This window comes from Artibeus jamaicensis, unplaced genomic scaffold, assembly GCF_021234435.1.
Source record: "Artibeus jamaicensis isolate MK-2021 breed Jamaican fruit bat unplaced genomic scaffold, CSHL_Jam_final scaffold_369, whole genome shotgun sequence".
NCBI classification, from domain to species: domain Eukaryota; kingdom Metazoa; phylum Chordata; class Mammalia; order Chiroptera; family Phyllostomidae; genus Artibeus; species Artibeus jamaicensis.
Genome location: NW_026522042.1, coordinates 2,333,512 through 2,349,066, shown reverse-complemented (window position 1 = coordinate 2,349,066; position 15,555 = coordinate 2,333,512). Strand labels below are relative to the sequence as shown.

General features: G+C 55.9%; 1 protein-coding gene across 2 annotated transcripts in view; it reads right to left on the bottom strand.

Annotated features, from left to right (window-relative positions):
- Positions 1-1,327: 1,327 nt before the first annotated feature.
- Positions 1,328-15,555, bottom strand: part of ARL15 (ADP ribosylation factor like GTPase 15) — a 303,049-nt gene continuing 288,821 nt past the window's right edge. For both annotated transcript variants that reach the window (XM_037145122.2, XM_037145124.2), the window contains exon 5: positions 1,328-3,113. In XM_037145122.2, the coding sequence (XP_037001017.1) occupies positions 2,961-3,113 (153 nt within the window). In that variant the 3' untranslated portion in view covers positions 1,328-2,960. The remainder of the gene's footprint in view (positions 3,114-15,555) is intronic.

Sequence of the window (15,555 nt, the reverse complement as noted above, 5' to 3'; positions counted from 1 at the left end):
CCCTGCTGCCGTCAGCAGTCAGCGGGGACTGCGCTGCTCTGCTCCGGGACCGCGCGGAGCTGGGGCTGGGATTTCCCACCTTCTTTGATGTGCCTGTCCCTTCTCTCTCCTCGTCTGTCCATCCGTCTTTTTATTGTTCTGTCTCACTCTTTGTCTTTTAGAGACTATTCTCATCCTTAAGGGTGGACCGGTATGTACATAGTATTCTCTCTCAAGTCCCTTAAACATAATTGCCTTATTTTCATTGGGCACCAGTCACCACTGAAGGAAAAGTGCGTGGTCCCAAAGGCTGTCTCGGAGCACTGCTGTGACAACAGACGCTCTGACGGCAGGACATGCTTCACAGACGTCCCCTCACCTGCTCACTCCGGAGGGCCGGCTCTAATGAAGCAGGGGAACGGCTGCCCGAGACAAACCGAGGGGAAAAGACACTTGCTTTTTTTTTGGTCTTCTAAGGTTTTCACGGGGGCCTCAAAGGAAAGGCGAACTCATCATCTGTTTTGAAGACTTACGCAGGCACCTCGCATGTGACAGAAATCTGAGACTCCCGAATGCTGGAGCCACAAGCACTCAGCCTGAAAACAGCAGCTCCACTCAACATTTATTTCCACTGGGAGACAGGGGACCTCAGGTGTAGACTGTGGACGGCACCGGCTCTCCAGCCTGGACTGGTCCCCACGAGTCTGTGTACCTCTAGACACAAATGTAGGACTTTTTCAGAGACAGACAGGGCAGCGGGGCAGTTAACCAACGGCCAGTACTGTGAATAGCAGTAGATACGAGGTCTTGTCATATAAATTAATTGCCATTACAAAAAGGCAACTGTTTTAGCTAAAAAGGTACCAATAACAGGTAACTTCCATAACTGTAACAAGCAGCAAAGTGGAGGAATACGTAACAGACTGTTTTTCCTATTGGACTTTGCGAACTAAGACACCTGTGGCACCTCACACTCAGGGAGGGACATGACACCCACAGCCACCACCCGCCCCGAGTCCCCGCCAGCCCCCTCCCCCCATGTGGGTTTCCCAGGCGCAGCACATTCCAGGGTTACGAGGACAGGGTGCTGCTAGACAAGAGGGAGCGTTATCGACAGTTGTAAAGCATTAGGCGTCAGACAGAAACTTGTCAGAAACAGCTGCTGTTGGGCACTGATTGATCGTGTTTTCGCTCTGCCGGCTGAGGCGCCGCAGACAGCCGCGGGTCTGGGGAGAGGCCCGTCGCCGCACGCGCACACACAGACACGGGAAGTCGTTTAACAGATGGCTCGGGAGCAGCGAGCCGCAGAACGCGCGCTGTCTCGGAGAGACGACACTCCACACTGATGAACTCGCAGAGGCGGCGACGCCTGGCAGTCGTTTATTTGTCAGAGAGGAGCGCACAGGACAGAACAAAGCAGGGGCCCTGTAACCGGTCTTCGGAAGAAAAGTTTCCTGCCGCTCCCCGACCACGCCGAGTAAAAACCGTCAAGGAGGCTGCAGACAAAAGTGCCCGGGGATCTTCTTGATCCACTCAATTACAAAAAAGGCTTACACAAGGGGTTGATGTCTCAAAGGTAACAAGGTCATTAAAATCCGCCCCCAAGATGACACCAAGAAAGTGAGAGTGAAACGGCACGTCTCCTGGGGGGTGACCGGGCATCTCTGTGGCACGGGGTGAGGCTGTGGGGTTTGGGAATCAGCCAGGCCACCCAGAAATCGAAAACAGGCTTTTATTGCTCAGGTGAAGGGAGCAGTTTGCTGTCATCGGGCCACTGAGTATTTTAAGCGGTCAAAAATCCACAAAAATGTCCCAAAGAGTATTTCGGCCATAAACCTCAATATCCATAGATTATTCTTGATTTAGAAAAGGTCGAAGGAGCCAAACTCCAGTAAAACTGTACATTTATTTCTATGTAATTTTATTATTTAAATTAGATGAAAAAAATTTTGTTCCCAAGATGAAATCTGGGCCCTAAAATTATTCACTTGGTGCAGCCGAGCACGTGGAAACCCTGAAAACAGAGGTTTGTCAGAGAAACCCGGACGGGCCCCGCAGTGCGAGGCGGGGGCCCTGACCGGCTCCCGGGGCCACGACGGCCTCCGTGACTGGAGCGCAGAGGCCAAGGCCAAACCCACGCTGGCACCCACCTCGGCCACCTGTGCCGGACTTCACTCGGCGGTTATTAAAAATTTCATCTGTTTTTGTAAAAATTATTTTTCCTATTTTGACTAGATACAAGACTTTTAGAAAAAGATACCTGACTTCATGCAGGATGGTCTTTCCATTGATAAAGGATCTGCGGCCCCGATGACATGGTCATCAGCGATGCCGCGTCGGCCCGCCGGCCCCGCCCTCCCCGCCCTCTTCCCCAAGCACAGCCAAGGGCTCTGCCCCTCAGCGGGTCCCTCGGCTCTCCCGGTCAGTTTCGGCAAGGCGGGGTCCCTTTCTGGTAAGGAGAGTGATGGAAGGGTCTGGTGCTTGTTTTTCTCCCATGACCTGTAAGGCCAGTATACAAAAAGTGAAAAAACACGAGATAAAAATAAAATAAAAAACCCCAAGAGATCTTGCATATGGTGCACATATTCGGGGGGCCCAGGCGCATAACACCCCGCCCTGAGCCAAGGGAGGCTGGGCCAGGGCTCTGGGTCTCCCCAAGTCCGTCACTGGGGAGCAGGTTTCTGGGAGCCCCGAGCTCCATGCGTCTCCGCGCCCGGAGGGGCCGAGACGACAGAGGGAAGAGCCGTGCGCGGAGGGTCAGTGGTGAAGGGAGAGTGAGTTCTCTCAGTAGTGTGTGTGCTGACGCGACTCCACGGCGTGCGGAGCGCTGGCTCCGACAGAGAGGAGAGTCTGAGATTACGGGGGTGGGGAGACAGACACCGAGGCCACCATAATGACGTCTTGATACCAAAATAACGTTAAAATGAGACACTAACAAGGCAGGTTCAAGGCCTCCGGGGCCCCGTCTGCTCTGCCGGGCTTCACATTCTTGTGGCGTCGTGGTCTTTCTCCTCTAACAAGCGAATCAGCTGGCAGAAGCTGTCTTTCAAGGCCTCCACGTTGTCCAGACAGCAGGGCTGCAGAATCCAGCGTTTGCCACGGGCCAGGGGTTCAAGTTCAAAGTATTTTTTGACCTTAAGGAGGACAGAGAAGATAAACATGTTGTTATTAATTATATCAGAACTTTTCTCACACCAACATTTTGAGAGTGATGAAGTAGGGGGGGGTTTCAAGGAGAACATATCTGAATGGAGATGCCCAGAACTTTCTAGAACCCCATTCACAGCTGCAGTTAGAATGCGGGTTACATGCAGCCCCAGGAGCATTTTCTTTTGGGGAAGAAGGGCCCCTTGTGAGTCCCCATTGCATCTGGACACTTGGCAGCACAGGGCACAGCACGCGGCAAACGCCGGCGCGGGCCCACGCCGGTCGGGGCGGCTGTGGGGAGGCGGCTCTCGCCACGTTGGCTGCTCACTGCCCAACAACCCACGGCAGTGCCCAAACTCTACCAATGACCTAAGACCACCGACTTGACCGATCCCACACAGAATGAAAAATGAGATCTAACTCGTCTTTTCCCCTCTTCTTTGATCATTGCGTGTTTCTGAGACCTGGCTTTCAGGAAAGAGGAAGGGAACCAAGTGTGTGGAACGTGCGTGTGAACTTGTAAGAACATACACACATACATGGTGTTCCCAGCTTTCCCCCTCCTTGTCCGAAACTTTCAGGCAGGGACAAATCAAGACCTCGTAACTAGTCTGTGGGGTGGAGTGTCCGCTACCTAAAATAAGTGGCTGTTCGACCAGTAGCCAGTCCCTCACCTTGCCTGGGGTGTCAGCTGGGATGCTGACAGTGCCCAGGATTGCAGACGGTTTCAGACGGTCACGGCTTTCAGAAGTACTGACGGTCTCCTCCCAAAGGGCAGAGCACAAAGTCCACCAATCGACACACACACACACATCACACCAGGGCCCCCGTATATACAGCCCTGCCAGGCTTTCGCAACACAAAACACAGTCAGCACCGACGCCAGAAGAGGCCTGTGCAGAAACACCCTTGGCCAACAGATTCCATCACATGCAAGGCACCGAGGGAAATGACCTCGGTCAGTGCTTGACCCAGACAAAAAAAGCGTCCCCATCTTCCCGCCACTCCCAAGTGCGGCTTCACTGTGCCTTCCTCATCACGAGCACCAGTCCAGTGTTAACAGCGAGGACGCACCACTCCAAGGGGCATTAACATGTGTGTGCATTTCCTGTGTGAGTAAGAAGGTATAAACAACACATGTTTACGCGAATTCAGGGACCACAGAGAAGCTGGCAGGTGACAGCCCCAGTGTGCCGCACACGTCATTGCCCTGTGGATGTCTGCAGATTCATAATAAATATTACATTTACTAAAAAAATAGAATTGAAGGGCCCTCATCCATTTCGGTTCTGAATTATAATGAAAATGTTGTCTGCAGTCAGAAAATGAACACATGGCTTCAGAAAAATTTTTGTCAAAGGTTTTTTTTTTTTTTTTATTTTTTACAAGTCACAGTTAGAGGGTTCTCTCCCTTGGAAAAGGTAGATTCCATTCTTTCAGTTTCCTTTTTTTTTGGACATTGAACACAGCTTCCTGGCAAGAGAACCAGGAATGGCTCAGAAAACGACCGCCATGGGGACCAGCGCCCACCCCCAGGGAGCCGGCCTGCCAGGCAGCAGCCAGGGAGCTGCGCCCAGCACTGGGAGAGAAGAGTGAGCGGGGAGGGCAGTGGGGGTCGGGGCCGGCTGCTCCGAGCACTTCAACATCAGAAACGCCTGCTTCTCCCATGAAGGGAGGCTTCAGGCCCGATGACGCAGAGGACGCAGACGACAGAGCGGTGGGGAGCCCATGGCTACCATGCTGCCTGTACCTCCCTTCCCCGGAGTGCAATCCGGGGAGGCAGTGGTGGTGCCCTTGCTGCATTGGCGGCCCGGAACCTGCAGGGACAGCACCTGAGTAGTGCTGGCTCCAGGAGAGAGAGGGCTGTCACCGGGGGTGGGACAGCAGCAGACGCACAGAGTCCGCCTCTGTGACAGTAACACCAGCACCGCTTCCTCCTAACGGCCCTTTCAGAGCCCACAGACTTGGTCCTGGCAGCACGGTAACAGCGCACTTGAAAACAAGGTTAGATTTACACAATCGTGAAATGTGATTTGTGATATTTCGCAATTCGGGCCAGACACACAACGAGGCAGTCAAGTTTATTGCTGCCCATTAGTTGGTCTCCAGGCAACCAGACACGCGGCCCATCAGGCAGCCTCGCTGGGAAGGTGATGAAGACAGGTAGTTCCAGGAGCTGCTCCCTCCCCACACCAAACGCCAGAGGGGGCGGAGCTGCGACTGCAGGGTGCTCACCAGGTCCCGGAGTCTGCCTCCTGAAGCTGACCGGCACGGCTGGGTGGCTGGGTGGCTGGGTGGCCGGGGCGACGGAGACTCTCCGACCGGTCACCCAAGCAGGTGGGGGTCCAACCCGCCCCCTCCACCCTCTGCCGTCTATTTTAAATCAAGTTCGGTGCTGCGGCGACACTCAAGGCTGGCGAGTGACTGTGCGCCCCCAGAACAGGGCTCCCCTGACCCAGATTCCAGGTTTCCAAGGACAAGGAGTGCTGCCGGGGGAGAGGGCGCGACGCGGCCTCACTGCCTGGCGGGAACTTCCCTCCGGGTACCAGTCCACTTTAGACTTCGCCTGCTACCTGGACTTGTCTCTGCCTCCCGTCTCATCACAGCAACAACTACAGACGCACTTCACTTACCTTGCCTTACGTTGCTTTTTTTTTTTTAGTCCTTCCATTGGCTGAGGTATAATTTTAAAGAAAGGTGTTTAAGTTGAACCAACATAAATTGTATGCAGACATCTGATGCTATTTTTGAGATCCTGTCATAGAAGGATCTATTTTTTTTATGATGGACATAGTTTTTAAAAGTTACTTTCTTATCTAGGTATAATTTTTGACTTCAGAGAAATAAACCCAAGTCTCTGAAACAGATGACCAGCTGCCCTGGTGTCACGGTTAACTGGAAGCTGCTGGGGTAAGGGGACGGTGGTCGTTTCGTGTTGGCTGCTGGAGAATCACTCGGCCACCTGGGAACCCGGGGTCACGTAGCCAAAGAGGGCAGGTGTGGGGTCATGGCCCCGTGTCCACCCTAGAGGTAGGACGACAAAGCCACAGTGACTAGCCAACCTCCTTCAGCTGTGCCCTGGGGCCCTCTGCAGCCCACACAAAGCCTGTCCTGTGTGCCTCGCCTTGAACGGGGTCGTCGGCCTCACAGCCGAAACCGCACTGTCCATTCTTCCCGACCTGCTGCGCCGGAGTTTCCAGGGGTCGTGTGAGCAGCGTCTGAGCTGTGACAACAGGCCTTTCTGAAATCCCGCGCAGCCCGTTGGATTTGAATGTTCGCTGCTTGTCCTTCCTGGTCCCGTTATTAGCCACGTCGGGTGTACCCAGGCCGGGCCTCGTTTTCCTGCAAACCCTCTGCGGGGCAGGCGGTGGGAGCGTCCAGAGGGATGACCTCGTTGGGTAATTCACGCTAGGAAGCCTGTGAGCGACGCGGCCAGGACCTCTCCCCAGAGTCGGCTGTCAAACACTCGCCAGCACCTCTCGCCTCCCAATGTCTGTGCCTTGTGTGCCTGTTTGCAAAGCCGCCCCTGGCTCTCCTGTCTCAGCCGCAGAAGCTCATAGAGCGGGCTGAGCTCGGTGACCTTCACCTGAGTCAGAGAGGCCGTGACCCGAACCGTGGCTCCGGGACTGGGGCCGGAGACCAAGTGCCAGGGCGGCATCAGGGTTCCTCAGAGCACATTCTTGGCAGCTGGTTCAAAGCAAGGTTTGTCCACAGAGCAGCCCCAGCTGTCCCCGCGTCACCGTCCGGGCACAGGACTTTGAAATCCTTAGAAAGGTACTAAATGTGTCATTAAAGGCAGAAATAAACAGGACGGGTAAACCCGATTTGCCACGGTCCCAACCGCAGTACCACTCAGAGCAGGTACTGCCGCTGAGCACTGGCAGGGGCCAGAAATGGCAACTCCGGGCGACCAGCACCACAGGGGCACCGTGGGGGCGCGTTTAGAAAATGCGTGATTGCTTTCAAGAACACCAGGGATAACACGGAAGTGCAGCTCTGACAAGACGGCTCCTTTCTCAGGCGAAATGTAGCCTGTCTGACCTTGGAACAACGGACAAACGACAGGGCGCACAGGCTGTGACCAGGCCTGGTCCTGATGGGAAGCCCTCATGCCCGGCAGTAGCGTCCCACATGCGTGGCATGGTCTGCGTGTTGTAACAACGGTCACACATAAACCCGGAACTTGCACAGAACTTGGTGTGTCCTGGAGGCGCCAACAACAACACCCCCATGTGCTCCGGCGGTGGCTCTGAAAAGCACCCCTACTTTTGCTGAACCTGTGAACCTAGAAGGCCAGAACAAATCACACCAGTTTTCGCTTTTCTGGCACGCCTGGTTTTCTCCCTCCCCAATTCCGTCCCAAAAGCTTGCTCATGGGACGATGACTGGAGGAGGTAGAGGATGGGGTAGGTGCATTCTGTTTTGGGGACCAGGCCAGTCGGCCAGCATCCCCGCCTCCGGGCAGACAAATGAAGCCCAGAAATGCTCTTAAGTCCCCCTGATGTCCTGCCGTCACCGCTTGGGGAAGCCTGCAGGGTACAGAAAAGTCCTTGCAACCCAGAAGTGACCCTCGTCACCCTGGCTGAGGCCAGTCACCTCCCAGCACCCAGGCACCAGAAATCCCCTGCACGCTGGTGAGATGGGGACACAGCTTTGCTTATTCATGGGTCTGCGGCTGCTTTCCTGCCCCAGCGGCAGAGTTAGGAGAGGCCACGGAGACGGCGTGTCCCTCAGAGCCTAGCATATTTACTGTCTGGCCCCTGCCCGAGAAGCAGCTGCCAGGCCCAGCCAGAGCAGGGCCCAGGGAGCGCCTGGCAGCGGCCCCCCCTTCTTCATTCTGGCTCACGCGTTCGGGGAGGAGAGAAGCTGGCCCCTGCCGCCTGGCCAGCTCCACGACGACTGCAGACGCCTGGCTGGCGTCTCGCAGAAGGGGCCTCTCTCGGCACAGCCTGGGCTTCCCTCCCCGTGTCCGCCTGGGCTCTTCCGTGGGGGGGTTGCTCAAGGCTGTGACGAGAGGCCGGGGCGCGGGGTGACCCATCTGTCCTTGAGGGTGGCTTTCAGTGCGCAGGGGTACTAGCCATTGTCACTTCTGGTTTTTACAAAGTGATAAACACAATTTATTGAATTTACAAAAAGTTTTAAATTTACAAAGAATGTAGTTTCTCCCGAAGCAACTGCATTTGACCTAGAAATCTTGCCATTCTGTTTATGCGCGTGGTAAAGTGGGATGATCTGTCCGCAGGCGGAGTGCCGTGGGGGTCCGTTTGCAAACCGAAGAATGGCCTCGGGGACAGAATAGTTCCTGTTTGGCTGCTTCCGGAAAAATAATTGTCAAACCCAGGCCTGAAGCTGTCTTCACTTTAAACACCTCACAACTCCGTTTATAAATTCAGTCAATTTAATTTTCTTTTCAAGCATCTGGACTGTCTAATAATCAAGACATTCTCAGTTGTGCAGAGTTGTCCCCCCTCCCCGGCCCAGTCAGAAGCTTCGGCATTCTTTCGGTCACACCGGCACATTCAGGGGCTTGAGTTCCGGCTCCAACACCGACGACAGCCTGCCTGCACTCTTGTGCCCTTGGAAGAGGCGGTGCCTCCCCAATGCAGTCTCGCCTGGCTCTGCTCCCCGAGCTCAGCGCGCCCCAGGTTCCCCAGGCTGTGGCACGTTTCCGAACCTCATTCCTTCTTACTGTGGAATCACGCCGCACCGTAGGGCCAGCTCACACTCACTCACCCACACTCACGCACATCGATGGGTGTTCCAGCTGTCTCTACTTTTTGGCTATTATAAACTCCGTTCTATGAGCTATAACTTTTTCCTGAAAGCGGGTGTTCTATAAATGAGTGGGTCAGGATATCGAGACTCAGCAGGGAGGAAGCGCCGAGATGAACCCCGTTCTCACCCAGATTCACGGGGCTGCCACCGATTTGGAGAATGACTCTTGGTTTTCACGTGCCTAAGCCCTCAGTCCCTGGAGGGCACAGACCGTGAGAAAAACATCGTTCTCTCTGATGTCCCCAGGACAGTGCCAAACGAGGAGGATATTCGTTTGGTTACTTACTTTCAAACCAACGTAAAGAGCTGACACCATAAGGAAAGGGGCAGCCAGACTCCATCCCACCTGAAAATGTGTGTGGAGGGAGCAAACGGAAAACCGAGGGCAGTCACTGCCCTTCCCAGTCAAGCAGGCCAGGGTTTCCCGCAGGAGCGGGGGTTTTGGGAACCGCTTCAGAGCGGAGGCCTAATTGGTTTAAACTCCCTTCCGCATATGCCCACAGGCAGCTGCGGCAAACCATTTTGCAAACAGAAAAGAAAACAACCTACCACGGAACACAGAACCTCTCCAGTAAAGGACCCGCAGGACACCTCCCCCTTTAATCTGTGTCCAAGCAAAGCACCCGCTCATCCCGCAGAGCGGAGAGCACTGACGGCCGCGGCCGAGGGATGCCTGCCTCGGCTCGCAGGCACGGGCAGCCGGCTTTCCCATCGCACCCGACCCACTCACGGCGCAGGGGTGGCCGGCCGGCCTCCCCCAACGTGCCGCTCCCGCTCCCGGACTCACGGTTGTGTCTAGTCTGCTCTTTCGAAAGAGCACTGCCCTTTGGGTGCTGACCACTTTTAGGGGGTTGTCCCTGATTCGGCCCCTCCCAAGTTGCGGACGACACTCAGGTATGATTTTACTTTATTTCGAGGAGTCGGACACTGTAGGCCCATCTACGAAAGCCTCTTCCCTGGCACTCGAACGTGACTGTTCAAAGAGTCCCACCCACACGGCTGAAATCCAGTCGCTTGTGTCCTGGGCAGGAGGGAGAACGAGGGCGTGACAGCCCCAAACCTGTCAGGGACGAAGCTGTCGGCTGCTCAGGCCCGCGGTGCACGAGTGAACTGCTGGGTCGACAGCTGGCCTACCTACTACATGCGGCCACCAAGAAATCGATTCTTTTCAGTTTATTTTTTCACTGAACACTCACTGGCTGTGCCGACTGAAGTCTCTGGGTGGGCAGATACCCCGATGTCACGCAGTGCCGGTTGAGATGTGAACTCTATGTTTTACGAGGTGAAGCCATATTGGGCAAAATGCACCAGTCGCCAACCACCGCATCTGCCTGAGGCACCGAACGGGATCATCAGAGTTCGATTTTGCCTCCTCAGAGGCTGGGGCTGGCTGGTGGGGCGCTGGGGCAGATGGAACCCAACATCTGCCTCGGCGGGAACGCCCGACTGCAGCCCCCAGACTCGCCTCACCAAAACCGCTGAGAAGGGGCTTCCCAACGTGATGAACCACGAAGCTGCCTGGTGTGACCCCAGGGCTGCAGGGCGTGGGTCGGGAATGACACGCGCTGTGTTCCGGAACGGGGTCTGGCGTGACCACGGTGCATCACCAGGGGCCAGGACAGGCCCCACACAGCCTGGGGGCAGAGCAGGCGACGGAGCCCACGATCAGGCACCACATCCCGGAGGAAGTCCTCCACCCGAGACCCAGGCGGAAGGGAACCGAACTAGCTTCTCTCTCTAATTGTAGGCTGTTGAGCCAAGAGCTGACTTAAGGCACCAATGACAAAACTTACTAACTGGAGTCCCCTCGGTGCGTGAGTGACTGTGCACACGCCCGGGTTTGCGGGCCTGGGTTTGGAATGGCCCGCCTAACTATCTTAGTGGTTTCTATATTTTTATGAAACATTATAAGTTAGACTCTAAGAGTTCAGATTTGAGAAATCCGTTCTTGCTGCATCACAGATGTTTAAAATATTCCCGTATCTGCACAAAGCATAAGAGAGCTCTGGAAAACTACAGACCCTTGCACGCCCAATATTCCCCTCCCCCCACCTTCCCCACTGACAGCTGGGTTTCATTTGAAGAATTTCACACTGAATATAAAGTGCTATTTTGACCATGTGGCTCCAGAAATGTGAATTGAGAGTCTACTCAGATTGTACCCAAGTGACGGGTGGTGGGGGGGTTGGGGGGCACTGAACGCGCCAAAGCCTCCGCCTCCAGGTGCCGGTGAGCGCCAGGGAGGGAGGCCACCCTGGTGGCAGGTGCGGTCGGGCAGGAAAGTGCATTCTCCTGGCAGGGGGGCGCTTCGCGCCCCTCCACTGCAGGACCCTGCCCCGGCCAGTACCTCAGCACGCCCATTCTTCCACCGTCTGCCCAGCCCCGCGTGTCCACGGGGACACTCGGGCTCACTCTCTTAGATGTTCCCCGAAACGGTGTTTGCCCGTGGACACCGGACACGCCCCTGCAGTGACTGGTCTCCGGGGTTACAGGTAACTCTTTGGGGAAGTTCGAGTGCGTACCCGGTTTTCCAGGGCAGGGCTGGCAAAGCCTAGCGATTTTGGCATGGGAGGGACTCCGGGTCGTGTCTCGGGAACTGTCTGAAACTCTGGGGCACCAGAAACGTTTCCAATGCCTGTTATTTGAGCTGCCCACACAGCAGTCCTGTTTCTTTCAACAGCCATCAATCTCGTTTCCACGGATCACCCTCAAGTGAATGACGGGCACCTTCCGTGCTGTGCACTACCCTGTGCTGGGTTCACGCAAGTAACAACACGCCCTGGTTTTCTGAGCCTTTCTTTTTGCGCCTCTAGGGTCCCACTGCTCCCAGGACTCTGCACACCCACTCAGGGCACAGCCAGTACCACTGTCCAGCAGATCACTCCCCGTGGACAAAAACTCGGCTCGAGGGTGCCCGGCACTGACGTGTGAAAAGGGTGCTGAGGAGGCGTCTGGATCTGGCGCCCTGGTGCTGGGATGGTCTCAGACAAAGGAGCACACCGAGCTCCCACTACTCGGACACGGACGGAAGCTGACGTCAGAGGCGAGTGGACATCATCGAAACAGCGCAAGCCCGTCCAGGGGCGTCCTCCACAGGACAGGAACAGCCCTGGCCAGAGGTGGGGTCTCTCCCTTCTGGGGTCTTCTGCAGGGGGCTAATGCTGTCCCCCCCCAAGGCAAAACAAAACCCAAACAAGTGCGCCGCGGAACATCAGCTCCCAGTGGGGCGTGTTTCCCCTGCTTGTCAGCAGGAGGAACGCAGTCCAATAAAAATCGCCCGTGACAGACACGTTCGTTTTAGACCCCTCTGTGCGCCGTAAAGACTGTGCCCTGAGCACAGAAAAGGGGGCGGAGGAAGCCACGGCGGACTGACAGTGTTGGAGGGTCACGCGGGGCAGGGAGGATTTTAGCTTTTTCTTAGTTTATCTCTGGATTATTTGACTGGAAACCACAGGCCGGACAGTTTTTGTACCTTAAAAAAAATTAATAAAATAAAAATGCACCTGTACGCAGAGACAGGTGCAGGAAAGGAGCTGGGCTCACGGGAGAGACTCAGCGAACACCTGCTGCGGGGCCACGGAGGTCACGAGAGCTGCCCGCAGGCACTCCCCCGTGACGGCGGCGTCCCCTCTCGTGACAAAAGGAAGATGTGCTTGCTCTGTAACTGTCACCGGTAAGTGGGGATTTCAGTCAACACCAAGTCATTTAAATGTTAAGAGTCTGTCCACTTCTGAAAGGGGGCGGCCCTCCCGGCGGGCGAGCACCCGGCTCAGGGTTCGGGGCTCCTCCAACGGGACGCTCCCTCCCACGCCACAGGGCTCAGGACGCGGACGGAGAGGGGGACAGTGTCCCACTCTCAGACGTCCGCAGGTCCTGGACCAGAAGGAGCACCGTCCACTTCCTTGGAGGCCCTTCCAGAGAAGCCACACGCTCGGAAGGCCACGGGAGGGGCCGGGCCTCCCCGTGGCCCACAGGGGACGCCGGCGCCGCCCTGGAACGGAGCTCGGACAGAGTCCACTAAAGGCTGTGAGATCATTTCCCTCCACGGCATCTTCGTGCGAGGGTCTCAGCCTAACTTAGCGTCACCACAAGAAAACGCAGCCCAAGACTCAGAACTGCATTTGCTATGCAAAGGCTGTGGCAGACCGAGTGCTCCTGAAATCACCAGGTCGCCCACGGAGACTGTGTTTGAGGATTGTTCTAGAATGGCTTCCATCCTCCCTGTGGCCTGAGATGGACACAGGTCGCAGATGACGACCCCCGGCCCCTTCCAGGAGCTCGGGGTAAATAAACTGGGGCGGTGCCTGACCCATCGGGGCTGTCATCGAGGTCTCCTTTTCTCTGTCCCGACTCTCTATGTCGGCGGGTCATCATCCTTGTTTTCCTCACCGGGAGCCTCCCGGTCTCGGTGAACAGGAGGAGTGGGCCGTGCAGAGAACCGACTGGGAGCAACACCGCTTTCTGGGACCGGACCGCCCCAGCTCTCACCCTGGGCCTCAAGGGCAGCCGGCTGTGGACTCGCCTCTCAGGACCGTCTCGCTGGAGGGGACGGCAACGGAGGTCACTCCACTTGAAGGAAGGGTTCGATGGACCACGATGGGAAGGAATCTGCAGGACATCAAACCTTTCGCAGAGAAATCCGAGGCACTGTTCAATTTTTTAACAGCACAAAACGAGTGATGTTTAACATAATTTTCACGCCTTTCCCGGTCTATTTTAGGGGGCAATGGTGCTCGCGTGGAGTTTATTCCAGTGGTGCAGTTTGGACAGTGCTGTCCAGTTTTTACCTTGCAGGTGAGATATCAGAGGTCATCTGGCTTTTCTAACGCTGCGTGACGGAACCCAACAACACCTTCCAGAGTAACCTTTCATAGTCGGGGCGGGGGGCGCGGCCAGCAGTCACGGGGCCCTAGACCCAGGGCTGCGGCCGAGCTCTGTGAGGTGCACCAGATGCGCCCGGCCCTCCCCCGCCTCCCTCCCCATCATCTGCTCAGCTGCTCCAGGAACCCCTGTCTGTGTTTATTGTACGTGTCGGGCACTCTCTGAAGATTTTCAAAATACACTGGCCGTGGGCTCTTCCGTCAACCCGCTGAGGAAGGTCGACCATCCAGAATAGAGGAGGGTGTCATCCTCGACACCCAGATCTGACAGGGGACTAAGAGTTGGAAAATTTTCATTCAAGTAATAGCTAATAAGCTTAGTGATCAATGAATTAAAAGGTTTTGTTCCAGGAGCTGAAGGTACGACCCCCCCGAGTACAGGAGACCGCAAGCAGTCCGGCCTGTGTGTCCCAGGAGGGCTGCCAGCAACTCAGGATGGTGTCTGAGCCACTGCGCTCCTGGGTGAGATGACCCCCGCCCAGGGTGGGAGTGCTGAAGATGTCTTCTAAACCCAGTGAGCTTTTTCCTGAATTCCAAAACCCCTCACCACACCTCATTCATTCCCAGCTACAAAAACCTTGTCCTGGAAAGCAACAGGGTGCCAACCCGCCATCTTCTCAGATCGCCGGCCATCTGAGTAAAGCGCCCACAGAGATTCGATCCCTGTCTCTGCTTATTGGGTTTGGTAGTGACAGGCAGTCCGAACACTGGGGGCTCTTCCGGTTTCAGTCCCTGGTCCCTCCCCGGCCGGCCACGCTGGGTGCTGTCTCTCCCCAGCACACCTTGCCCTGCCCGGAGGTGAGCTCTTGCTTGCTCACCTCTGGGAAGGCCCCCCACCCCGTGCATGTGGCTGGTGGTCTCGTGTAACCGTGAATTAACAGGATGGGGGCCTAACGCCTGTTTTTAAACCTCCGTTTTACCTCTTAGAGCTGTTCAGCTTTGGGTCAGGGTAACTGTCCCCGGCTGAGTTTCCTCATTTGGGCGAAGCGTGCGAAATGAATGCAGTAAGAAGGCCTCCCCGCCTCACAGGGTTGCCGGGAGGCCCTGGGGAGCTAGGGTGGACTCGCACGCAGACCCCTCAAACCGCATGCACTGTGCCTCGGACCCCGCTCGACACCACCCCTTGGGCTCCAGCTGCGGGCCCCAGGTTTTATCATCCCAGTGGTGTCTACCCTGCTCCTGGCAAGCATTCGCACTGTCTTCAAGTGCAATTATTCAAACATGTGTTTATAAACAAGCCCTTCCCTAGCCCTTCCCGATGAAGTCACAACCCCTGAGGGTTTAGACTGAACATAATCTTTTCTTTTTTCTCATTATCTCCTTCTCTTCCCCTCTGTTCAGTGTTTTAATCAGTTCGTTATTCACAGACACCAGAGAGTGGGTGGGACGAGGAGACGAGAAATTAGAAAACACACAGACACAGATATACACGCATTACCGCTAGCTCCATACAGGTCCCTTCGGTTTAACCCTACGGACGCGCTCAGTGTCCTTCTCTGAGCAAAGCCCGTCCCTGTCCCCCCAGGACTCCCAGTGTAAATGGGGAAGGACAACATCCTGAACTGAACGAGTGAGCCCCGGCGCTGCTGGAATCTGTGCCTCGAGTGCCCACGGTCTCTGCCATACGCTGCCTTTCACACCTCGGGGCAGCCGCTCATCCGACTCATCCCTTCGGACGTCCCCACCCTTCCCGTCACCTCTCTTCTTCGTTTTCCTTGACATCCCGTCCCCCAAAGTGGCCCGCCCCTCGGCCCAATTGCACGTATGGATGCTC